Consider the following 27,056-nt stretch of genomic DNA (forward strand, 5'->3'; position numbering starts at 1 on the left):
TTCCCCTCTTCTTTACCTAAAAGATCACACATCATAATACTAAATTTGACCCTTTAACAACGTGGAGATTAGGGGCACTGAATCCCACCCTCCATGCAGTTGAAAATCAATGTGTAACTTTTCACTCCCTTAAAACTTAACTACTAATAGCCTCCTCTTGACTGGAAGTCTTATCTATAACAAACACAGTTGATTGACACATTTTGTATATGTTTTATATACTGTATTATTACAATAAAGTAGCTAGAGAAAAGAAAATGTTATTAATAAAATCCTAAGAAAGTGAAAATATATTTACTATTCATTATGTGGAAGTAGATCACCATAAAGGTCTTCATTCTCAGTGTTTTTACATTGAGTGGGCTTAAGAGGAGAAGGAAGAGGAGGGGTTGTTCATGCTGTCTCAGGGATAGCAGAGGCAGAAGAAGTTAAGGAGGTGCAATGGGAGGCAGGAGAGGCAGGCATACTTTGTATTAACTTTTATTGAAAAAAGTCCTGGTATAAGTGGACCTGTGCAATTCAAACCTGTGTTGTTCAAGGGTCAACTGTATTCTGCATCTTGCTTTTTCCACATTGTATATCTTCAAAATCTCTCCCTATCAGTCCACAGAGAGCTTCAGCAGTCTTAGCTAGGCCCTCATGAATTTCTACAAGCCCCCATCTATTTATGTGTCCTGCACACTTCTCTTCTTTATCAATCTTTGGGGATGTCCAGCCCTTTCTTAACATCTTCCCAGGAGTTTCATTGCTAGACTATCTTGCCCTTCTACAGAAAATACAGTTCCTCAAAGTGAATTCCTTAGTCTCCCTCCGACACATAATCTAGCCTCTTACAAAATCCCCAGCTATACTCACCCCCTCTCTTGTTTTGCAATTTCAACATATTACCATATCCTGACTACCTACCTGCCCACCTACCTGCTTACCTATGTGATTCTTGTTGAGTAGCTCTTATAAGCAAAGCTCCATGCTTAATTTGATGATGGGTGATTAGGGGCATTGGTCCCTAATGGTTTGCAGTTCAAATAAAACTTGTAAACAAATACACCTGGACACGGAGATCAGCGGGGGTTTAGCTGACTGAATGAGTTATGAGGCTCAGGAGTTGAATTATCCAGGAGATTAGGCTCTACAACTAAACACTGGGTTCTGATACTGAGAGAAATGTTCACTCCCCACCACAGTCTTGAACTGATGCATGATTGACTTTAGCTGCCCCAGAAAGATCCTGAGCTTGAGAGGAAACCATTATACTTCCTCTAAAGGGGATTTTAGACCTTTGCTGCTCTTTTCCAACCAGTTCTCTCTCTACCCTGAGTAGAGCCAGATGGTCTGGCCTACTAGTATGCTTGAAATAGAACTGAAAGAGGCCTAAAATAAATATGAAATAGGCCCAAAATAGATTCATGCGAAGGAACAGAAGGAAACTGCTGTTTCCTGGGTATTTACTCAGGTATTTATTCAGTCATTAGCCACAGGAGGGTGGTATAGGCAGTTTTTCTTGAGGGAAAGGCTTCTGGGTGGTGGTGTAGGGTGGCAACTATGTCATCAGAGAACAGAAAACCAAAGACATCTTGAAATTCTCAACCTGTAATCTTTATAGTACCTTTTAGAGGAGTACTTACTAATGAAGGCCCTTGGAGGTGGGAGAAGGGTGAAGACTGGCATTCGCAGGCTGCAGCAGAGAATATTTTCCATAACAAGACTTCCTTTACATTTTACACTGTGAGTCCTCAGGGCTATGCCTTGCTCTTCACTCACTCATTCATTCATTAATTTAGTTATTCAGTCATTGAAAATATATGTATTGAGTGCTGAGCACTATTTTAGGTGCTGAGGATACAGATATGAACAAAGCAATCTGCTTTCATGGAGCTTACATTTTATAAAGGGAGACAATAAATCAATAGACAATAAAAAAATATATTTTAGGTAGTGATAAGGGCCATGAGAGAAAAGCAGCATAAGGGGGTGGAGAGTGATTTGGTGTAATCTTGGAGAGGGTTGTGAGGGAAATATTCTTTGAGGAGGTGAAAGAGCTAAACAAATTTAAAAAATTAAAAAGCCTTCGGGCAGAGTCAAATTGTTAATCCTATGTTTGATTTTCCCACTAAAATTCTACCCTCCACCACACAATTTTATGCAACCCAATTATTTAACTTAAGCTAATCACCCATGGTCATTTGTGCAGGTTACCACCTGAGACCAAGTGTATGCCTGCTACACCTTTGGCAAGGCTGTTGAAGATTTAAAACTACCAATGCTTTTTTAAAATCTACCACTAAAAGTAAGTCAGCCGTTTGAGCTTTTGGAAAGATAAGAGACTTGTTTGAGGTCACACAGCTACCAAGAAGCAGAGACTGGAATTACATATGAGTTTTAACTTCTTATCCACTGCTCTTCTCAGTTCGCATGAACTTTTCAAGGCATTGTGGGGACACATCAGCACCCATGAGCATAAGCCATTTTATATGAATGTGAGGACAGGTAATTTTTCCTAAGGGTGCATTAACAGGACGACCAGTGTTCAAAATAAGGGAGGTGATAGTCCCCATCTACTTCTCATTGTCATTCCCACCTGGATATGTGTTCTGAGTGATTAGATACACTGAAGAGCAATGAGCCTGGGGAGGGGACTGCAAACCATGTCACAAATGGAAGAGCTTAAAGAAATGGTAATATATCTCTTTATGGAAAACGTGTATGTGTGTATGTGTGTGTGCATGCACGTGCATACAGAGGGGTTGCTTAGGAGAAATTAGGGTCTGAACCCACAATATATGTCTTCTGCTTTCTATTGCTTAGAAGGACTCAGCTTTTTTTTTTTTTTTTTCAAGGCCCAAAGGGTAGCACTCTAACAAATGGGCAGAAGTCATAAAAGAGTGAATTTCAGCTAAAAATGAATAATGGCCTTGGATACTTCAGAATGAGTTTCCTATTACTGAAAAGACTCCAGCAGCTGCTTGACAAAACTTACAAGAGATAGTTGAAGAAAAGGGTGGCTTTGGAAAGAGATCTCAATTCAAATCCTGCTACTGCTTCATCAAACTTGTATGGTTATGGGCAAATGATGTAAGCACTCTCAGGTATAGTTTTAAAGTTTTAAAATAATGATAACAATTTCTTCTTCTTAAACTTCTAGGGATAATTAAGTAAAATAATATGTTAAAAGACCTAGCACCATGTGGGCCCAAAGTAGGTGTTTCCTTCTCCTCTTCCCCCTCACATTTCATATACTGTAGAGAGGATACCTACACAGGTAGGTTTGGAGGAGATGATCTCTTTTTCCCTTTTGAACATAAAATTATTTATTTTTTCTGTAATCATCAACAACTTTATTCATTACCTGATTGTGCTTGGGATACTTACTGTATGACATTGAAATTATGTGCATCATTGATTAGCTCTCCCACTAAACTGTAAAATCCCTGAGATCCACTCTGTATCCTTTAGCTGTCAGAATAAGGGCTTATTGAATTGAACTGATTTTGGAGGAGTAGTGATTTCTGTGCTGAATAATTGAACTAAACAGGAGTTTTTGTCCTTAGGGGGCAGCCTGTCTTAAATAGAGATGATACCCATGAACATTCAAGAGCATCTAGTCGTATCAGTAGCTAAGACAATAAACAGACAGGATTCAATATCTGTAGACTGTAGCAAGCATGAGGGACTATAAGAAATATAGGGTAGGGGTTGTATGGGAAATAAGTGAGCACCAGTGGGGATCGGGACAAAAAATGGAACTTTGCCTGGGAGTGCTTCCTGGCAGAAGTGGGTCTTTGGGAACTATTCAAAACATGAGAAGCAAAGGACAACCAGGAATTTTTTTTTTCCCTGATAGAAGGAAAAGGTTTGAGAACTAGGGATCTTGGGTTTGGGAGGTAGGCCACTGGGGCCCAGATCAGGACATTGAAACACTTTATTCCTGTGACCTAGAAGACATCATGTCAGATGTTATTGAAAGATGGGACATGTGTCACCTACTGACATTTATATAGAATAGTATTTAATAGCAGACTCTAGAGCTAGACAATTTGAGTTTACATCTGCGCTCCATATCTTACTAGCCATGTGACCTTAGGCAAGTTATTTAACTTCATTCTGCCTCAGTTTCCTCATCTACAAAATAAGGACAATAATAGTACCTACCTCATAGAGTTGTTGTGAGGATTAAAAGAGTTTATGTATGTACAGGACTTCAAACAGTGCCTGGCACAGAGTAAGCAGTTTGTAAGTGTTAACTATCATTATCATAATCTGTTGAACTGCCTTTCAGACCCGAGAACTAGTGTGAATTTGAGGGCATTATTATTCCAGACCCTCTCATGCAGTGATTAGCTCCTCAGCCCTGGCTGTGGTAGAAGTAGTGACAACATCTGGCTCAAAGAGATAGAAGAACTTTCTGCCATCTGAGATTGTCCCAAAGATGAACGGGCTGTCTTGGGAGGGAGCAACTGCCCCATCATTGTAGGTGTTGGAGCGAGACTGGATAACCAGTTAGCAGGGATGTTGCAGAATGGATGGCAGGATGGAACCGGAGTTGTGCTAGACCAAGATATTATCTAATTCCTTGAGACTTGTCAGCAAGAAGGGATATATCTGGGGAGGGGATATTGCTACTCAAAATGTAGAGGACTCCTCTATTAAAAAAAATAATTGTGAGCAATGTTGAATGGTCATATAATTCAGAAAGCTACCCACACATGGACAGGGCTGGTATCAAATGCCATGTCCCAGGGTCTGAAATCTCCCAAAAGTACTTTTGAGACTTAAGATACAAGGGCTTTGGTTCCCACTCTGCCAGCAATTAGCTGTGTAATCTTGGACAAGTTGCATCCCTTCTCTGTGAACCTGGAATATAAGGGCTTAGATTTTTCTCTGTGGTTCCATCAGGTGTTGCCTTCTGTGTTTGGAAGATATGAGTCTGAGTGGAGGCCAGTGGATGAAGGAGACATTCATGCATCCAACAGGTGTTTGTTATGAAGCACCTAATAAGGTGTACCTAAGTGTACAGCACTGTGCTGGGCACAAAGGGAGAAAGCAATAAACAAGACAGTCATGGTCTCTGCCCTCCTAGCTTCACAGTCCAGTAAAGGATACAGACAAGAAAAAAATACAATACAGTTTAATAAATGTTTCAAGAGGGTTAAACATAGGATCCTATGGGAGAGGACTATCATTCAGAATATTTTTGAGGAAGAGAACATTAGAGAAAGCCTTCTGGAGGTGGTGGCACCTCAGCTGAGCCTTGAGATGGGGAGCTGGAGAAATAAAGCAGCAGTTTATATGGTCCTGAGGCAAGAGAATCTCATGAGTTATGAGAACTACCGTAGGTTCTATGTAGCTAGAGAATAGAGAATGAGAGGGCACTGGTAAGAGCTGAGGATACAGAGGCCAAAGGACATCAGATTGGCAGGAGATTTTATGCCACACTACAGAATTTGCCTTAAATGCGCAGAGGAGCTATTGAAGGCCTTTGAACAGAGGCATTATATAAGTCAGATTTCAGCTGCAAAAATAAACCACTGTAGTTCTTTTCAGCAGAAGGGGTTTTAATATAGAAAATAAAGTGCTTACAAAATTGGTGGGAGGGCTGAAGGGGCAAGCTTTAGGCTATGCCTCCAAGAACAATGTCAGGGTAGCTGCTCTCTCTCTCTGACAAGTAGGAAGATGAGGCATCAGGGGCTCTAGGAGCATGCTGCCTTGTCTGCAATTTAGGAATGAGGAAGCTGCCACAGCCCTAACCATCTGTTGGCTAGAGTATCACTATGCCTACCAGATCCTCAGTGACAAAAAAAAGTCCCATTCTCTGGCTCTCAGAATGCACAAAGCCAGTGGCTAGACACTGGAACCTATGGTAACACACACAAAAATCCCCAACACTTTCACCATTGTGCTTTCCAATAGAAGCAACAGAGATATGACTTATGCGTCACCAACCACCGCCTTCTAAATATTGTGCATGTGCATATGATTGGCATCACTATGTCATATCCAGAATGCTGGCTGCAAAGGAATCTTGGAAATGCCAGTTTATTGTTGTTTTAGTTTTTTGGTTTTTAGCTTTTCAGCAGTATAGGAAGGCAGGCTTGAAGAAGTGGATCCTTAAAAACCAATCCAGAGTATCTACCACAAGATTGATAAGAGCAAAACTGCTTTTAAGGAAAGAATTGGGGCGGAAGAGTAGAGGCTTAATTGGGGAGGGAGAGCAGCACAAGAGAACAGGTAATGAATTATGACGGATCAGAGATGATGAGGAACTGATTAAAAGTAGTGACAGCAGAGAGAAAGAGAAAGGGACAAATGAGAGAGATTAAGGAGGAAGAGAATCAACAGGACTAAAAGACTAGTTGGCCATCAGTGAGGTGAGGGAGAGGAAAATCTTGTAGATATTTTCTTGGTTTCTGGCTAGTTCAGTGTATGACTGCCATTCCCAAGAGACAAAGGACTCAGGGGAAGAAGGAAACTGGCAAGAGTGGGAGGAGATGACTTCAATTTGGGACTTTTTAAGTTTGATATGCTTGTGAGATATTAAGGAGGAGATATCCAGAAAGCAGTAGGACCTTCATTTTTGGGGTCCAGTAGAGCTACCTTGGACTCATCAGCAGCTCTCTGCTTACGTGCAAGCAAGGTCCTATGTCTGTTTTGTTTCCCAGTGGTGGTGTAATTTTGTTGAAAGGAGGTGCATCAATGTGCAATGTAGATGGTAGTTCAAGCCTTAGAAGTAGATGAGCCCATTTAGTGCAAATGCAGAATGAGAAGAAAAGGGGACTGTGATCAGAAGAGCTCTGAGAAATCATGGCATTAATGACTGGATGAAGAACAACCCATGCAGGAAGTGAAGACAGCATAAACATACAGGTCATGTGGATGGTGTTCCCAAGGAAAAGGACCATTTCAGGATTGAGGAAGGCATCAGTGGAGTCAAATGCGAGAAAAGTTAGGAAAGGTAAAGATTGAAACTTGGCCATGAGATTTAGTAACACTTTTTTTTTTTTTTTTCTATTCGTAAGAGGATTCAGTTTTCTATAGGATAATGAGGGTAAAGCCAGGATGTAGTGGGTTGAGGGGTCAAAAGATAGTGAGGAAATAGAGACAGGATAAGACTGAGCTTTCAAAGATGAGTAGACAGATTGTAGTGGCTTATATTATGGTACTGTCCTGATCACCAGTATCTGTCTCAACATAATCTAGAAGAGTGGTTTTCAAACTGTTTTGAGTATTACTTGCTATAAGAAATACATTTCACATCACAGGCCAGTACATTTATATTTATATATAACTGAAACGAAAGCATCATGTAACAGTATTTACCCTAACTATATGAATATTTTCTATAAATGGAACAATACAAAAGCCTTTTGTTCACCTCTTTCACTTAGCGTATTTTCAAAGCTCATCTATGTTGTAGCATGTATTAGTACTTCATTCCTTTTTATGGTTAAATAATACTTCATTGTATGGCTATACCACATTTTGTTTACCCACTCATCAGTTGTTGGACATTTGAATTGTTTCCATCTTCTGGCTATTGTGAATAATGCTGTTATTAGCATTTATGTATAAGTTTTGTGTGGACGTGTTTTCATTTTTCTTAAGTATATACCTACTGTTCAGTCATATAATCCTCTAATATAAGAGCAAAAAGGCTCTGAGAGATCTCCTGTGTAAGGGAGTCCTTGGTTTGAAGGCCCAGGGAACCACTGAAATTGTTTTTTTCTGAGGTGAGGGTTTCTGAGGTTTAACTGAATTCTCAGATAAGTCTAAGTCCTCATTGACAGGAGGGAGACAGAAGATAGACCCCTGAGAGGAAAAGGGAATTGCCCACAAGTCATACAGCAAGCTTGAGGTAGGGCTGAGAGTAAATCTGAAACTTTCTGGTCTCCACTCCATGGCTTATCCCCCCTTAGCTCCAGTACCAGGTCACAGAGCAGGGTAATGATTACAAGCAGATTGCAAGTTCTATAGAGGATTTTCCATGGCAAATGTTTAACCCTATGCTGGCTTCCCTTCATAGTACCCAGAATGCTGGAAAAGTGCAAGCTAACTGTCCTAGTCTGAAGAAACAGTAATTAAGAAAGGAAATCTGACCAGGTAAGGGCAGTGGTATCAGGGAAAGCCAAATAGAATTGGATTTTGGAAATTCTGTCGTGTGTCCCTGTGATTATGTCCACAACACTGGTTTGTTAGCTTTTTATAGCTAATTGTGAGTTGCCTGTAAATTCTTAGGCAGTGGCCAAAGGCACCTTTGCTTCCTCCTTGGCTCAGGCTCCAAACAAAGTGGCTGCTAGGTACAAGCCTTCTCCACAGCTACCTATCCTTTCCCCCCCCATTCCTTGTTTTTTTTATTTTCCCCATCCTTTTTTCTGCCTTTCCCCACAATTCTCTTTCTTCATTATCTTCCCTCTCTTCTCCTTCCTCCTGGTGTTTTCTTCTTTTTCTCCCTCTTCACGTGATCTCCTCCCTCTGCATCCTATTGGGTCCCTTCCCTCCCTCTTTCCCAGTTCTTTTCCTCCCCCATCTCCTTATATACCCCCTCTATCCGCCCACAAGAAGCTCCCCACCCCCAAACCAGAACTGGTGCCTGGTGACTCTCGCCGGTCTGGAGAGAGCGAGCTTGCTTGGGAGCCTTGAGCTCTCTGATTGGCGGTCGCGGCTAGCACGCCAGCGCAAGTCCCGCCCCTGGGCAGCGAACGTGTACTGCGGCACCTGTTATTGGTCGGCGGGTATGTCAGTGGCTCTGGCCGTGCCTCACGCAAGCGCCCGCAGTCGCTCGGTGAATAAAAAGGCAGCCTATGGGCTGAGCGGGGGATGGGGAGAGAAGAGGGATAGGGCCAGCAAGGCAGGGATCGAACGATTGTCTGGCAGCCAGGAGCCCAGCGAAGAGAGCGAGCAAGCTTAGGAAAGCGAGCGAACTAAAGGGAGTAGGGGAGACTGAGACTGACCGGTAGCCAGGCAGGCGGACGGACGCACGCCCGGACAGACTGAGCAGGCGCCGGAGAACCACTCACAGGTTCCCCCCGCCTTTCCCTTTGAAAGCTAGGATTTTGCCTTTCCCGTGGCGCCCGAGAGAGAATGCTGGACTCTGCCGACTTCAGCGCAAGCTAAGATTTCTCAGCTAGGGACGAAAGATCAGCCCAATCCTGAGAAGGGGGAAACCAAGCACCCCTGTCCCCATCCCCCTCCCCTCCCCCCGACTAAACTCGGGCGCCAAACCCAGCCCTTCCCTAACCATCCTACCTCCTCCTCTCCTTTCTAGTATGGTGGCTGTATGGACAGTCTGACAGAACAGAGACTGACATCTCCCAATCTGCCGGCCCCCCACCTGGAACACTACAGTGTTCTGCATTGCACCATGACCCTGGATGTGCAAACTGTAGTCGTTTTTGCCGTGATTGTAGTCCTCCTGCTTGTCAATGTCATACTCATGTTTTTCCTGGGAACGCGCTGAATGGAGTCCAGCCACCTGAGCTGTCGCGAACTCTCGCTTTGATTTCATCCCGAGAGCCACCGAGAAAAAAAAAAATCACAGACAGACAGGGAAAGAGAGAGAAAGAACAAGCTTTCTTACTCAGGGGGGAAAACGTTTTGAGCTTCAACATGGCCTCGCTGTGATATGTATGACGTTGGTATATTATCTCTCCCTAAATCTTTTGTCGTGTCTTGTCTTTTAAGAATGCCCGTGCCTTCTTAAAGTTGCCTATTGCTTGAGTGAAATTGTTGATGAAGAAATGCTTTTTATTTAAGTGTGCATGCGTGTGTGCGTTTTTAATCTATGTGGCATTCATGGAGCAAGCTCTGCGTCCTTAAACAGTGGCTTTGCAGTCTGTGGTGTCTTCTCAACTCATTTCCTTGAAGACTACCTTTAAACTCCATCAGGGAATTTTAGTCAAAATTTTTCTCTTGCCATCAGGAGTGCATTTGGGTTTGTTTGAGGGGAAAAGGGTTTGTGGAAGAGCATGATGAATATTTGCAATCGTGGGAAAGACAGTATTTGCACTGGATATTTAGAGAGAAAATAATCGATGCAAGGAATGGATTTAGGGAAAATGATTCTTTAGTCTCTAATGAGAAGCAAGAATTTGGGAAGTGACACAGGTCTGTTGTGCTGGCAGTTGGTGACTGTGTCCTTTGAATCTCAGTTTGCTCTCCAGGGTTCAATTTTGAAAGAAGCCACATTTAAATCACTTCTTGAACCTTAAAGCTTTAAGATATTTAAAATGTCAGTGTCTTTGGAATCATGAAATAGTATGTAAAAGCATTCTCTGATTTTTTGAACTGGCAAGAGAGGACTTTGACAGGAGCTATTTGGGCTCCCTTTCCCAAAGATTGTAGCCCTGGATTTGATTTTGGGGATTTTGTCTGTCTCATCAAACACACACACGAACCCAGCTCTTTATTCACCTTGGGAATAATAGTATTTGGATATGGCTCCTTTGGGGTAATCTCGTTTGCAATGATGTTCTTGAACTACATTTTAAATATAACTTGATAAGGTTGATGAGAAAGTGGTGATGTTATTGTTTGCTCCCTTGTTTGTTACTTTAAGATCAGAGGTCTCTGTAATTGAAACAGTCCCATAACAAACTGAAAGTCTGTAATGTGCTAAATTAAGAGTTACCAAATTTTGGTGCTAAATTTGATCACCAAAAACCAAAAATGTCTAGATGGAAAGGGATAAGAGCATGGAAAACATGAGCTGGAAGCAACATTTCAGTTTGAGATATGACTGCTTGTCTGTATCAGATGGTAGTGGTGGTTTCTGTTATTATTGCTATTGCTATTATTTTTATATTTCCGTTTCCTCTGAGAAAGCTCTTGGCAGAGCCAGTAAAAAAAAATGTCTGCGATGCCAGTCTGTATAATACTTGTTTTTTTGCGTTTTTTTTTTTTCTCCCCTGTTAATGTAGGCAGGCCTTCCCCATTCCATTGCTTACCTGGCTTGAAATAATGCCATTTATGGCTCATGTATTATAGCAGTGAATCAGGGCACATACACATCTACACACATGCTCCCCCTCCACCCATGTGGGTGGCTGTTCATGTCTGATGTGCAAATCTGCTGTCATTATGCTGTCAAGTTCCATGTCCGGTTGTTCAGTCTCTTTGGAAATGGTTCTGAAAGGAGAGAGGCTGTGAAGGGGGCCTTTGAATTTGTCTTGGCCACAGGACCCAGAAAGTATTATTTAATGGTGTCAGAGGGGGTTTTGGGCCTCAAAGCATGCTATCCTTGACTTGGTGCGGGTGAGAAGCTGAGGTTTTAATGAAATGAGTACCATGGTGTAAACATGATCTGGGAAGTTTGCTGGCATTGATTCTTATTAATTACTCTTTGGTCCGTTTATGGAGACCCCCTGGATGGAACTGAGAACCTATTTCTTTGCAAAGATAATTTAGTGAGTTTTTTTTTTTTTTTTTTTCCCTTAGCTTCAGTGTATTATTTGAAGTAAGCTTATATCTTGTCTGGGCACTTTGTTTTGATACAGTGTTGGAGAGTGGGGAATGGCTTTTTGCTGGGCAGCTGCAGACCTGTTTTTTTTTGTTTTGTTTTGTTTTTTGTTTTTTCCATTCAGCAGCTGTTTGACCTTGGGCACTTTTTTTCCTCCTCGGTGGGTTTGGGATTCCCAGTAACATTGGCATTTTTGGATGGTTCCACTAGGTGACCTCCAAGTTCTTGCATTTTATGATTTTATGACCCCCTAGACACTTGAAGTCAGTGGGAGTGGGGGGAGGGGGAGATGAACTGGAAAGACAAGTGAAAAGGAAAACAAAATGTTAATCAAAGGGTGATGGGAGGAGGGGAAGGATATCTGGTAGTAGAGCCTGGATAACAAGTTTAAGCTAAGGGATGTTTTTTTTTGCCTAGTTATTTGGGAAGGAAACTGGGACAGCAATAAGGGAATGCTTTTTGACTTTTTTTCCCCCAAGGGGAGCAGGGGTCTCTGAGACTAGTCTTTGATCTCAGTTTATGACTTAAGTAGTGTCAGGAAATACCTTATCCTCTGTGAGCCTGACAGACCTTTGCCAGAAAGCCTCTGGGAATGTATGTGTGTAGGGTGTGTGGCAGTATGTTCATGGCGGGGTGTGTGGGGGAGCACACTCCTGAGTGTGGATGCGGGGTGTGGTGGTAGGAATGAGGAAAGATGGTGTTGAGTTCCAGAGTTCTGAATGGCCTCCTTGTGCTAGGACCTATAAGGATTTCACAAATGCTGGGATGGATGGGTATCACACATGCCAGTCCTCTTTTCACCACCTAAAACCCCTCAGGCTAAGGAGGTGTCTTGAATGAGCCCTTCCATTAGTAATTTAGCTGTTGAAATGGGTTAGCGCTTTTAAAATTGTCTCCAGGCAAATAAAGGGATGTTGCTAGCCAGATGGCAGGCCACCATCTAGCAACCAGAAGGGAATCTGAGAGTAGAGAACAAAAGGTAGCACTGTGACTTTTTACTTGTGTGAATCCTAAAGGTTTGGCATTTCTCCTTCAGACTTGTGAGGACATTTTTCTCTAGCAAAAAAAGAGTGGGAGAAAATGAGAAATGCAGCCCAGAGAAGTGGAACCCTATGCATTTTGACTTGTCTTCTTTTTTCCTTCCTCCTCTGCCTTCTCTCTTAACCTTTCTCCTTCTCCCTTTCTTCCCACCCCTGGCACCACCTCCTCCTCCCACCTCCCCACTGTAAATGGGTGAGAAGTAAAAAAGACAAGAGGACTTTTCCTCTCTGATTTGTCCCAACTTTTCCCAATAAAGCTCCTCCATTCCCTTCCCGCCTCTATGGCCCCTTTGAGTAGAGGATAAGCTTTTGCTATGTAGGAGGGGCAAAATCCCAGCTTAAGGATTTTGGCTCCCGGATCCCCATCAAATTATTAAAGAAAATGCCCTCTACTAGTATCCTAGCAACCCCTGTATCACTGAGCACCCACTGGGCTCCAGAGCCCACCCTTTAAAGGCCCAGGCACCAGTAACTCTAGAGAAAGAGGGCCAGAGCCTAGCGGGACTTGGAGAGATGCTTTTGGGGAGGGAAAAAAGAAAGAATAGAATCCCCATTTCCCGCAAATGCCTTGGAAACATGTCCACAGCAGACATATACAGCTTAGCCTCATCCAGCTATGAGATTGTTTATTAGAAAACTCCTGGGTTCAAATTCCTTTCTAGTCAGTCCCATCTCCTTAAGATTAACTGCCATTTCACTGCCTAGCTTTAGTGCCAGAAGCCCTGCAGACCCTGAAAAAACAAATTTTTTCACCCTGACTTTTGGCTGCATCAGGGAGGGGGTGAAGTGATATCTTGGTGGGAACAAACTGAACAGCATTCTTCCATTGAGACAGCCTCCATCTGTCAGAACCTGCAGTGTGCTTGTGCAGTGTGCCCCAATTTTGTCTGTGGCTTGGGGAATCCCGATCAGCCTAGCTTTATAGAATTTGAGAATTTTTCTTTCTGTGGTTTTGGTGTAGTAGTTTCTGACGGGGGAGGCTGGACAAGTTGAAAGAACAAGTTTGATAATGGAGCTGGTGAACAGGGGTTGGACCCTGGCTCAGAGACTCTCACCCACCGGTGTGTGTGTGTGTGTGTGTGTGTGATTCAGCTACTAGGGAGCTGAAAGATTCCAACAAGGCTGTAGGTGAGGTGCTCTTCTGCCCTTGAGGTAAGGCCCAGATTGAGAGCAGCCAGAGGTCACAGTCTGGTGGTTTGAGGGATGGTAACAAAGCATGTCTTCCTCTTTAACCTTTGTCTGCCATCTCAGCCTCTGGTCCCTTGGCCTGCAGAGTGCTTGCTCTGGGCAGGGATGTAAGAATTGAGCCTTTTCTCCCAAAATAACTGCCTCTTCAGAAGACCTCCTACAAGGCATCTGGATCTAGCTCCAGTGGCTTTGCCCCAAGAAATGGAATGGAGGAGGGGAATCTTGGACTCTCTAGCTCTTATTTCCAGCTCTGCAACTTGTTCTAGGCCAACCAAATCTCTGGCTTTCCAAGAATCCTTGATGAAAGTTTAGCTTCTCCAGTATCTGCCCAGAATGTCTCCTTCTGTCTTAGGTGGATCTAGCTCTGTAGAGTATTTAGTTTATTGTACTTTGCTCTAGCACCAAAGTACAAAGAGGAAAAACTAGAAGGGGAAGAACCTAGAGGGGAGAGAAGGCTCAGGAAGCAGTCCAGTAATGACAATACTAATAACTCCTTATCAGCACATGGGCCTATAGAGTTTACACAGCAATTTCACATCCTTTCTAACTTGAGCATCACATCAGCCTTGTGAAGTGAGTAGAGATGATTGTTATTCCCAGTTTTACAGATGAGGAAAGTAAGGGTCAGCAAGATTGTTGGGATGGGAGTGGGTCTGCCTTTCAAACAGAGAGGAGAGTCAGAGTTGGTCATTCCTAGGTAGTGTGATGTTGAATGTGGGGAGGGAGGGCCTGACGCAATGGCTCATGCCTGTAATCCCAGCACTTTGGGAGGCTGAGGCGGGTGGATCACCTGAGGTGAGGATTTCAAGACCAGCCTGGCCAACATGGTGAAACCCTGTCTCTACTAAAAATACAAAAATTAGCCGGGCATGGTGGCATGCGCTGGTAGTCCCAGCCACTCGGGAGGCTGAGGCAGGAGAATGGCTTGAACCCAGGAGGAGGAGGATGCAGTGAGCCAAGATTGTGCCACTGCACTCCAGCCTGAGTGACAGAGCGAGACTCCATCACAAAAAAAAAAGAAGGAAGGAAGAAAGGAAGGAAGGAAGGAAGGAGGGAGAGAGGGAGGGAGGGAGGGAGGGAAGGAAGGAAGGGAAGGGAAGGGAAGGGAAGGGAAGGGAAAGGCAGAGGCAGGGGCAGGGGCAGGGGCAGAGGCAGGGGCAGCAGGGAGGGAGATTTGGGAGTCATCCCTGAAGTCATACTAGCTTCTTCAGCTACTCACGTTTTTAATGCTTTTTAATAACTTTCATTTGTATAGCACTTTTGCTCAGAATTTTCATTCTATAAAATGCCTTTTTGTCTTGAATATACATTAATGAGTTCTATTTAATTTTATGAAAACTCACTATTTGGGATCTTCAAGGTGAAAGGCCAGTGTGAATTGCTGAAGCCTAAAATACAGAATGTTTTGAAGGAACTGTAGTTTTCATACAATTGTTCTTCTCTTTGGAGCACACTTATTTTTCTATATTTCTTTAAAAATGTGCTGCCCAGAGCTGTTCATGCTACTCTAGGTGCCACCTGACTGAGATCAAATGCAAAAGAACTTTGTTTTGTCTGTGAAATGTCTAATAATGCAGCCTTCTACTGATTCTCAACCCTCACTGAACATTCAGATCACTTGGGAAGCTTTTTTTTAAATACCCATGCCAGGCCCCCTATCTGAGAGATTCTGATTTAATTTTCATGGGCTAGATCCCAGGGAGCTTTATTTATTTATTTTTTTAATTTAAAGTTCCCCGAGGTGATTCAAATATGCAGCCAGGGTTAAGACTCAGCCTTTGAGCATGTAGGTCCAAACCCTTTCCTGTCTAGTCCAGTCCTCTACTCTCTTGTGAAGTTGGCCACTTTAGGGTTTTTTTGAACCAAATTTGCGACATTTTGTCTTGATATGTTGGTCCATTATTCTAGCTTTCTGTGAATTTTAAACTTTTTTCTTCATGCTGTGCTACAAATTAGCAGTCACTTCTAGCACTGCATCAGTTAAACTCTATTTTGTTTGGTTGGACTATCGTTCTAGCCTTTGGGAGGTTTTTATTTTTTTTCTTCATGTCACATAACAGGTTAGCAGCTTCTTCTAGTGTTGCATTATTTGAACACTGAATAAATTTCATTTGAATTGTTGATTCAAAGAAATGTTTACTATGATATGATTAGTGCTAGCTCTTCTGTCACCTCACCAGAGCCCCTCTTGGAGTTGGGACATGTTAATTTTTGTATGTATCTGGTCAACCCGTGCAGACTGCACCTGGCTGTGCCAGCATTTATCCTACCAAGGTGTTAATGTGAATAACATAGCATGATAGATTTGTTGTATGCTTTATGGGCATAAAGATATGCTAGGTTCTTAGCAAGCGTCTGCCAAACTGATAGCCCCATCAGAAAAGGGAGTATAAGTTACTTGACCTCTTACTCATGGTAAATCTGGTTATGGGCTCCAGAGCTTCTTGTTTTCTTTCTGTGCCTACAAAGCGAATGTTTCTAAACTGGGTTCAGAATTTGGCGGAGGGTCAGTACTACAACTGTAGTTTCTGTGTATTACTTTCTCCTCTTTGAAAAAGCAGGACATAATGGGTTTAGCTTTAAAACAGAATATTATTTTATGCTCAAAGAGTTCCGGAAACTCTTTGTGTATGTTTCTCTTGTTGTTTTACTTAATTGTTTCCATTAACCCAGTGGTTCTCAGCACTGGCTGCACGTTGGAATCACCTGGAATATTAAGAGTAACAACAATTCCTAGAATCTTTGGGAGAGATCTGATTGAGTTGGTCGTAGTGACTTCCTGGCATCAATATTTTTCTAAAAGTTCTCTGAGATGATGGGAATGTTTAGCCAGGGATAAGAATGACTGCTGTGGAATGCTTCATAGGAAATGTTAGCTCAGTCTGTCTGACTTATCACACATGTGACTAGGCAAGCTTCACAGATGGTGAGATTTTATTCTAGGACTGTGGGGGCCTTGATAAGTTCCAGGGGCTTGTGCTCACTCTAAAAAGGAGGAATCAACCCTAGGGAATGAGTAGTCCGGAGACCTAATTGTATTTAAAATAATCAGCTGTGAGATGGTTTGAACCCTTCAGGAATAAAAAAAAATTCAGTTCCTACACATTTGCTATCATGAAGGGGAAGATTCTGCTCATTTACTAGTGACCTCAGGCAAACTACTTCTGTCCTCTGAAATTTGGTTTTCTTCATCAGCAAAATAAGGATGGGTGAATTTGATGACTTCAAAGATTTCTTCTAGCTTCAACAATATGTGCTTATTTTGTGATCAACACGAGTACAGATATTATTTAAATCTAGCAGGTAATCCAGAGATCCATTTTAGCAGGTTTAGAATACACAGAATGGTTTTAAGGATAGCAGTTTTGCCTTCTTAATTATACTTGGCTTACGTTTCTTTTAGAACAAGTGAACCTAGGTTGTATTCTTTGAGCACACTCTGGCTGCCAAGCAGGAAAGAAGACTGTATGAACATGCACTGGCTGCCAAACAGGGAAGGAAGTGGTACAGTGAATTGAGTAGCAAGGGTGTGCCAGTTTGGGATTCTGTTTATTAAAGAAATATGTCATATGGATAATTGAGAATTGCCTCTCATAGATATAGAACCAGTCTCATAGGTCTGAAAAAGATGGATTGCTTTGACAGCTCAGAGCCCCTTCCTGCAGTATTTTAAGTAGCCATTCACTTGGTTAATAATACTACTTCTATTAATAAGAATTTCAACAAATAAGGTTTCCTATTTATTTCATGGACTTCTTCCTCAAACCTACAACTAGTTAAGAAAGTGAGGCTCATAGAGATTAAGCAGCTTACTCAATGTCACACAGGTAGTGGTAGTGACTAGTGGTAGTGGTAGTTCTAGTGACCTAGAACCTAGGCGTCTTGATACCACATCCTGCAGTGCTTCTGGTATAGCCCGCATAGTGAACTCTGTGGTCAGGATGCAGTCATAACTCTGAGAATTAAAGGGGTTTTACTGACATAGAGCAGTATTCAGGAGGAAGCTTTGAAGAAAGGAGCAAAAGGGGCAATGTGGAGGAAGGAAAAAGGTTTAGAGAGGGATGTGTTCAGGCCAGTTTTTCTCTTGCCCTTATCACTCTTATGTGCTAGTTCCAGGCCCCTGATAGGAATTGGGCATTGATCTTTGAGCACCAAGTTTGAGTGTTGGTAGCAGAGAAGAAGGAAAGTTGTACATGCATGGCAGAAGGATAGCATATGGAAGACAGACATGCAATAGGAGAAAAAACAAGAAAAGGCCTCAGGAACCCTAGGATTAAGCCCTGACTCTGTACCTACTTTGCTGCCAGATCTTGATCAAGGCCCTTCCCACCTGGGTCTCAGTTTCCATGTCACTAAAGTGAGAGTGGTTTCAGTAGAAGAGCCATGTTCTCAAATGGAATGTTAGCCAGAAGCTTCTATATAAAACAGGAAAAAGCACAGCTGGTCTGGTTGAAATGGGCATGGGGCAGGTATGTAGGACAGAGTCTAAAGTTCCAGGCAATCATCTTGCCTATGCATATTTTGGTCACTAGAGGAACTGGAATTAGAAAAGTGGAGATGGCTCTGCCAAGTCCAGCCATAGTGCTTGGGGAGATAGGGAACCCTTGGATAGTGTTGTGTGATGGGGGTGGGTATTTCATTTAAGTGGCCAGGATTTACAGAGAATCACATAGGGGCAGATATTAAAGTGCCTAGTACAACACACTGCCCCCACTCCTTTTTTTACAAGTGAGAAAACTAAGGCACAGGAGGGGAAAGGGATGTGTCCAAGGTTGCAGTGATGGTTCTGGGATTCTGATTCTTTAAATAGGGCTCTTGCCTGCTGTAACTTGCTACCTCCCCTATAGGTTTCTGGCTCTCTCCTCTCTTGGCTGGATCAGAGACCTGAATGCTCTTTCAGGTTTGGTTGGAGAAAACAAGCTGATGAGAGGCTGGGAGAACAAGAGCATTATATAACCTCCTGGAGGGGGAGCAGGCCTGTTAGTAGTCCTTGAAGTTCCAGGGAGTGTGATGGGGGTGAGGGGAACACAGAGTCTCCTGAAGGCCACATTAGCTCTCCTGAGGCAGAGAGCAGTAGATGCAGCCCTGTGAGTGGCCATGTACCCTCAGGGCCCAGAGGAGGCCGGCACTGCACATCCATAGCCAGCTCTGGGAATGGCTTTGGCAGCTGATTTCTCCGCCTGCCTGCCTTCATTAGAGAAAGGAAAGCCATGCACCTCCGTGCCCAGCTGGCTGCAGGAAGGATGTACCAAGAGCCCACCCCCCACCCCCTCAGAGTGTGGTGCCTAAAGGCAGTAGCTACTTTTAGCTGAACCTCCCACAGCCTCTCCTCCACCTACTCTCTCCCTCCTCCCTCTGTGAATTGTGCAGGGTGGCAAGAAGGCTGGGCAGTAGGTGCCTTGGCATTGGGATAAAGGCAGAGGACGAGCTAGGCATCTCTAGGAGGGGCTCTGATAAGCCCTGCGTGGCAGGAGGGCCCAGAACAAAAGCAAAATGATGAGACTGCTTTGTGCTTAGGACCCAAAGGGAGTGGGGGGATTTATTAATTTCCTTTGGAGCATGCAACCAGCTGAACTGCATGGGAAGACATACACTCTACTTGGATTAAGAGGAAAGCAACTGGGGCTAGTGGATACTCACTTGATTCTTGACTACTCCTCTTGAACAGTCTTAGGCTTTTCAGTGGGTTTTGTACATCATCTCACTTGATTTTCTCTGTGGCCTTATGAAGTGGGTAGAGCTGAGATTATCTCCATTTCACAGGTGAGAAAAAGAATGTTCAAAGACTTACTGTCACATAGCTGCTTCCAGCCTGGCCTTCTGGGCTTCAGCTCTGGAAATTATAGTGCCACTTAAAGTCACTGCAGACAGCTATATTTTCTAGAAAAAGGGGTGCTGGAGCTGTCCTGATTCTAATCTCCTCATTGTGGAAGCTGGGGAACTAGGCCCAGAGAAGAAAAGGACTTGCCCAAGGAAATGTGGTACATTGGTAGTAGTGCTGGAATTAGAACATTGCCTAGCAAGGATGTGAATTCCTGGACCTACGAGATGTGCAAGCCACTGTGGTCTTTCAAGGGTTGTTTGGGGAAACCTGTGTGGTGTGATGGAAAGCAGTGTGTCACAGAACTAGGAGTTTGCTATTTTTCAGTTCAGGCAGAAATTATCTGTGGATGACTGCCCCAGTGGAGGCCTGACACTCAGTAAGCCCTCTATAAAGGTTTGGTTGAATGAAAGATGTACACATGAGTAAAATGGAGGTGCAAATGTGAAGTCAGTTGCTGTGTGACCTTGAACAAACCGCATTGTTTCTGTCCCTCATTTCTCTCTGTCATTTTTGGAAGACTCTTTTTACTTCTTTCCCTTGGAAGAAGAAAGGCCCTGTGACCTGACCCATGTCTTGGGTGCTTGGTGGAAAACTGTTTTGTTTTTTGATTTTCGTTGTTGTTGTTGTTTTTAAATAAGCTTTCTTTATTTATCCCAAGCTCCATTTTGCATGCAGTCACATACATGTTGCTATGAATAGCAGACTAACTTTCTCTCTGCTCATCTCCTGCAAAGTTAAAAGAGGGACTTGGAAGAAAACCAAAATGAATTGTGTTTTTATTTAGCACCTTCTTAAGTCCATCAAGCCATAAACCACTTAGTGACATGGCAATTAAAAAACAATTCTTGGCCCCTAGATCCTTGGCTAGAATTTGTGATGGATTATTGAATTTTCATGATATGATCAAAAATTGCTTTAGAAATTTCAGGTTCTTGCCCAATGAGCTGTGTAGAACAAATCAACTTATACTTGCATTATCTTCACTTATACTTGCATTATTTTGTTTGGAAACATCTCACTGATCTGGGGACAGGACAAGAAGATAAAGACTATTATATAGTCTTCTGCTCCTGACACAGGTTCTTTTCTCCATTACACTATGAGGTGGCCAAAGCCAAGATTATTTTCCCAATTTTATGGCTAAGGAAATTGAAGCTCAGAGAATTGTTTTGATTGACTCAGGTCAGTACTGTATCGTAAAGTCAGTGGTGTGCTAGGAAGAACACAGCATATGGAGTTAGGTATTACCAACTCACCAGTACCAAGTATCTCTAGGCAAACCATTTATTAAGATTCCTTCTGTAGTTTGCTTCTAAGTATTTTGTTGCTGTTGTTTATTTGTTTATTTTTTGAGACGGAGTCTTGCTCTGTCACCCAGGCTGGAGTGCAGTGGTGGAATCTCAGCTCACTGCAACTTCCGCCTCCCAGGTTCAAGCAATTCTCCTGCGTGCCACCAAGCCCAGCTAATTTTTTTGTTTCTAGTAGAGACGGGGTTTTGCCATGTTGGCCAGGCTAGTCTCAAATTCCTGACCTCAAGTGATCCACCCACCTCAGCCTCCCAAAATGCTGGGATTACAGGAGTGAGCCACCACACCTGGCTCTAAGCCTTTTTACAAAAGTTAATCAAGATAGAAGAAAGAAGTAGTCAGATGCTACTGGATAACGGGATAGGTTGGCATTGAACCATTAATTGGTACTTTGGTGCATCCACTGGGTCTACAATAAATTCATCTGGATATCATATTGTCCAGGGATACATGAAAGGCCTTTTAAAATAAAGAAAAGTGGCCCCAGATTCTGTAGTCTTTTGTGACCTACTTAGTTTGGATGTTTTCTCTTTGTGGGTTTATCTGGCCGTGTTCTTAAAGACTGGGCCTTGATCCTAAAAAGCTGGCTCTTTACCATAGTGTCTATGGTCATCACAAAGGATGGAGAAGAGTGATTTGGATAAAATACATGTCATTTTGCCTGGGCTTTGGTGGAGATTGTATGCCATTGCTTTTACGCCAGTTGGTTCAGGCCACTGGGAAAATGAGTGTGGAATGACAGAAATAGGGAGACAACCAATAGCTTGCTGAGGGTTAGAGAGGGCCTAGCTGGGATGAGACATCTGCAGGTGCTAATCCACATACACATATCTACACACTGGTTCTTTGTGGTGTTGGGAGGAGGGAAGAGAGTTTGTCCATAGTACTTTAGCTGATAAGTGACTGGGTAACAGTGAGAGGAACCCATGCATTGAGCTCGTTCCTTCAGTGTGCTGCTGGGGAAACTGAGGTCTAAGGAGAGGCAGGAACTTGCCCAAAGTCTTAGAATTTGTCCTTGATCTTTACCCATTCTCTCTATTCAACCATTGGCTAATTTACCTTACATTTATGAGGCTCTTTAGATGAAGGATGGGTGGCTAAGCCTCTTGGGAAAAGCACCCGTGATTACCACATTCAGGAAGTGACAGAGATGAAATTTGAACGCAGGTCTTTTGTCCTGCTTAAGAGCAGATTGACCCAGACTTGAAGGAAAGCTGTTAGAAACAAATTGATGGGGAAGAAAATTGGTTCAGCTTTGCTGTCTATCCATTCTCTATGCCCGTACCTTCACATACACATACATGATAGATAATATGCAATGCACACGTACACATACTCAGACACATGGGCTGTATTTGGGACACACATGGGACACACAGCTGGAGCATATTTTCACATTAACACACTTGGAACACACATTCATTTAAACATGGGAGGAATATTCACACTTGTACATTCTCAGCACAGGCAGGATACACACACAGGAACACACATGAGGGATGCTTGTGCACATCTGCATGTGTGAATGCACATGGATGCATATAAGGCACAATTGTGCACCCACATACATATGTGGCATGCTAAGATGCACTCTCAGATATACTCTTACCCAGGGCATGCACTTCTGTACCTGAGATACACACTCCTAAAGACATACTTGGGCAAACAACACTCCACACTTGAGTGTTGAGTCACACTTGAACACACCTATGGGACATATCCACATGCTCCACACAGCCCTGTGGGACACATTTTGATGCAGAACACGTCCTTCCCTTAGGGCCAGCCAGCTGTCACTTTCTTCTAAGTGGGCATGAGAGGGTACTGGTCCCAGCTGGTGGGCCTCCATAAGTTTGCTCTGGCTCTCCTTTGACCTTGAAATTAGACTGGAGAGGGCAGTAAGCTCAGTAATAAAATGGATGTTCAAGATGGCATGTTTTGTAGCAGTCTCTGTAAGGTAAACAGTGTTCAGAGCAAAGCCCTCAGATGTGAGTTAATAGGCAGATGAAGAAGAATGGAAAACGCAAATTGGGAATGATCAGTGCAGAAAGCTTGAGCCTACTCCTTCATCCCCCAGTTCACTTAAAAACAATTGTAGAGTGATATGGTTATGAAGCAATGTCCCAGAAGGCCTAAAGTCACTGAATATTAAAGTTCATCTTTCTTGGGAATTAAATAACAACCTGGACTAGAGTAAATATATCTAAATTGTGGGTGTTAGCATGTGAGCGGAAGTGGTAGGATGCATAAGCAGGAGATGCCTTTGGGCAGTGGCCCACCCTCTCCTGGGTTAGTGGTGGCCTGAGACCAGCCACATCCTTAATGACCACAACCTAGCCCCTAGGCACAGCATCTTGGGCCATCTGGCCCCACTAATGAAGACCTGCTATTTTTAGAGTTCCTCAAGCTGGAAACCAGGTCATGGTGTCCTGGGGAAACCTTTGTGGTCCTTGGTACCAAAGGCTGAAGCTGGAAAGACAGGGCCCTAGATTGGGTCTTAGGGAAGGGTGGGAAGCACGGAGACAGGTAGCCGGGGAATACCAGGCTTGCCTGGGAGCAGCATCCTCAGAGCCTCAGTTGGGTTACTATTAACTATAACAGCCTCATGCCCATTTCTCAGCTTTGACTTTGAGGTCAAGAAACATGAGTTTCAGTTGCTGCTCTGCCTCTTACAGTGTGTCTCAGTCATGTTCCCCTCTGCTATCTGAGTCTTACTTGTTTTATTTATAAAACATCCAGTATTGCCCTTAGATGATGGAAAGGCTCAGCTAGGCTAAGAGTTGAGAAGATGTTTTGAAGATACATTTTTCTCCATGCATAAAGCTGCATCATCATTGTCCCTAAACTGGATTCAATTACTGCCGACAATTGGACCTGACTCCTATTGGAGTAGCTGTAGACAGAAAAGGCCATAAAAAGGAGCCAAGAGAAGACACCCTCATGGAGTCAGGCTGGTCAAAGTTATGCTGAGATTACCCCCACCTATACAGATATTTTTCAATGCCAGGTCAGTCATTCTGGGAATAAAAACAGATTTGCAGCATTTAGGTGGTCATGTAGCTTTGGTTCCTTAGGAATCTCTTAGGTAATGAGAAAAGGGGAGGCATCCGAAGCAGGGATTTCTTCCTAAACTAGGAAGCAAGGCCAGGTCACCTGTACCTGCCACCTGCCAGAGGAGGCAGCCTAGAGTGCCAGCTCTGGCTCTAAGAGAATACTCTTTGTAAGTGTTTGTGCTCATGGCCATTTTATCTGGTTTGCTGAGAGGGAGAAAGTCAGGCACTATGTAGTTCAAGTTTCCCCTTGCTGCAGATATTGTGGGCAAAGTTCTCCTCAGTTTTCTGGTCTGTGGAATGGGCTTAACTGTAGTCTCTCATAGGAGTTTTAAGCGCAAGACTTCATTGTGACATAGGATGTGAAAAGTGTCTTGTAAAATGTTGAACTTGTGTTCCTGCTCTTTGGATTGTTAAGATTTCATCCAGGTTGTAATTACACATAGTTTGGAGGTAATTGAGAAACTTCACTTTATTTCTCTACCCCTTCCCCATACTGTTCTTTTAAGCCATTATTATATCAATTTTACAAATGGGAATACTGAGGCTCAGAGAAAGGAGAAACAAGTCTGAGATGACAGGATTAGGCAGTGGTGGATTCAGTACTAGAAGCCATGCCTTCAGATTCCCAACCCAGTGTACTCTGGCCCTGGGCTGCCACCAATGAATTCCAGTGCTAAAGGAAGCTGCCAGAGGCTACTTAAGTAAATATATGTAAAAAGTTAGATTTTTCTCTGACAAGCAGCTCTCTGAGGCTCAGCTTTACCCAGCACTTTCCCTGCTTGCCCAAGAGAGACACACTGATTTACCTTTCATCCCTCCCACAGCAGCTCATGTCCCGCTGTCTCCTGCATGTTGGAAGCAGTGAAGAATTGAAGATGTTAGACTGTTGTGAGGAGCAATCCGTCTGCCGGTTTAAGCCACTTCAAGACAATAAGAGGATTCTTGGAGGCACTTAATCCACCTTGGTCACCCCCACCTCCTCACAGTTTTTTTGAGTACCTCTGACCTGCCTAAGGGGTCGGCTGAAAGGGATCTAAGGAAATATATTTGAGGGCCTTGATCTCTGGAGGATTGTGCTAACAGTTGAGGGATAAGATTATGGAAATAGGCCGGGTGCGGTGGCTCAAGCCTGTAATCCCAGCACTTTGGGAGGCCGAGACGGGCGGATCACGAGGTCAGGAGATCGAGACCATCCTGGCTAACACAGTGAAACCCCGTCTCTACTAAAAAATCCAAAAAACTAGCCGGACGAGGTGGCGGGCGCCTGTAGTCCCAGCTACTCGGGAGGCTGAGGCAGGAGAATGGCGGGAACCCGGGAGGCGGAGTTTGCAGTGAGCCGAGATCCGGCCACTGCACTCCAGCCTGGGCGACAGAACGAGACTCCGCCTCAAAAAAAAAAAAAAAAAAAAAAAAAAAAAAAAAAAAAAAAAAAAAAAGATTATGGAAATAATCCAAGAACCAAAACTGGGAGTGTCTCTGGAGACCATTTGGGCTGAATTTCACCTGGCCTCAATGGGGACATTAAAACCCATCTGGGCTTGCTTTTTCTCCCTTAGTGTGATTTTCCTTTGTACACCACTGATTCTTGTGTTCATTCAGATTTCCTGGAGTCTTTCTAGCTTGCTTGTTTTTGCTATTCTGAGCCTAGATGGAGGAATCTGATGAGCTCAGGCCTTGAGGGGTAGGCATGGGAGGAAAAGGCCTTTTGTGTCTCTGTCTTCATTTGTATTGCTGCTCATGCATTATTTTCCTATCTTCCACTGACCAGCTGTGGGAGCCTAATCCAATCTGTACAAATCTTCACTTTTGCTGCTCAAACCTCCAAAATGACTACAGTAGTCATTTTGAGGGATGTCTTCTGTGGGATTGGATAAGCAGTGGGGCAGGGAAGTGGGGTGGGGGGAATGCAGTGCTTCAGGAAAAGCAGGGAGAGGAACTACTTTTCTTCAAATTTGAGAGCCCAGAAGTGAATGGGAAAAGGTTAGCTGGCGCAGCCCTGCCAAGAAGTAGCCATGCAGTTTCCTAATCTCTTTTGACCATAGACATCTCATTTTTAAATTTTTATTTTTGGATAGGAAATATATTCACATGGTTCAAAATTCGAAAGGTGCAAGAGAGTGCACAGTGAAAAGTCTCTCTCCCACCCCCTGCCCTCTGCAGAGGCCACCAATGAGTCCTTCCAGAAAAATGTTATGTGGATGTATAAACAAATATGAATATATTCCTCTTTCTCTTTTTTATGGTAATATACAACACATATTGTTCTGTACCTTGCTATGCCTTGGAGATTATTTGATACATCATTGAATTTCACCTTTTGGGGATGTGAAGATGTGCCGTGGAAAATAGAGGTTAAGAGCACTGATTCTAGAATGAAACTGTCTGGGTTCAGGTTTGGATTCTGGCTCCATGAACTTCAATAGTTACTTCATTGTTTTTCTGAACTTTGGTTTCCTTATCTTAAACTAGGGATCAAACAAGTTATTATATGTAAAAACTTAGATTTGTCTCTGGCATATAGTAAGCATTCAATAAATGTTAGCCTTTTCTTTTTTTTTTTTTTTTTTATTAGGAAAAAAACCTCACTGAACCATGCACCAGTAGATCTAGGTTTTCTCCTGGCCTCTGTGCTCCTGGGATAGCTAGGTAACTTCCTTTGTTCAGGAATTAGTTTCCTTACCTTTAAAATGGAACAACTCATCCCCACTCTGCTTATCCCCAGGATTTCTGGCAGGATCCAGTGAGCTCATGAATATGAAGGCAACTTAGCAATTGTGATGTTCTGAACAGATGGAAGAAGTGCTACTTAATATTTTCATAGACACTACTTTGGGTGGCTTGAACCCAGTGGTCTGAATGGGTGGAAGAGGCAGTGTTTTTCCTTCTGCCAGTGGAACCCAAAAGCCGTCCCTGTACTGGAGTTGTATTTTGAGTGGGGGATAGCCCATGGCAAAAATTTGAAATACTCAGGTTTTGTCTTCTGACCTTTTTTTATTCCACCCCATCCCTCTCCTGACGTCCTTGTTTCATTTTTTTTTGGGGGGGAGGGCTAACCCATCCCTGTCAAAACCTGTTTTTAGAAGCAAAGCAGCAGCATATATCAAAGATGACCTCAACTTTCCATTTGAAATAATTTAATACAACTGGCTCAGAGAGGAGCTGAATCTGCCCAAGTTCATATAGCAAGTCCAGAAT

The 27,056-nt window shown here is 43.2% G+C and overlaps 1 protein-coding gene across 4 annotated transcripts in view; it reads left to right on the top strand.

Moving 5' to 3' along the window:
• Nucleotides 1–8,784: 8,784 nt before the first annotated feature.
• The window catches only part of ARHGEF9 (Cdc42 guanine nucleotide exchange factor 9), a 130,794-nt gene continuing 112,522 nt past the window's right edge, over nt 8,785–27,056 (top strand). For 2 of the 4 annotated variants that reach the window (XM_030934403.1, XM_010372292.2), the window contains exon 1: nt 8,785–9,618. Coding sequence is in view for 1 of the 4 variants with exons in the window: in XM_010372291.2 (XP_010370593.1) it covers nt 9,621–9,629 (9 nt within the window). In the remaining 3 variants the exon portion in view is untranslated. Of the gene's footprint in view, nt 9,630–27,056 lie in introns of all 4 variants that reach the window. The other 2 variants (XM_010372291.2, XM_030934404.1) reach the window with 2 other exon arrangements.

The sequence above is a fragment of the Rhinopithecus roxellana genome, chromosome 7, assembly GCF_007565055.1.
Source record: "Rhinopithecus roxellana isolate Shanxi Qingling chromosome 7, ASM756505v1, whole genome shotgun sequence".
Taxonomy (NCBI): domain Eukaryota; kingdom Metazoa; phylum Chordata; class Mammalia; order Primates; family Cercopithecidae; genus Rhinopithecus; species Rhinopithecus roxellana.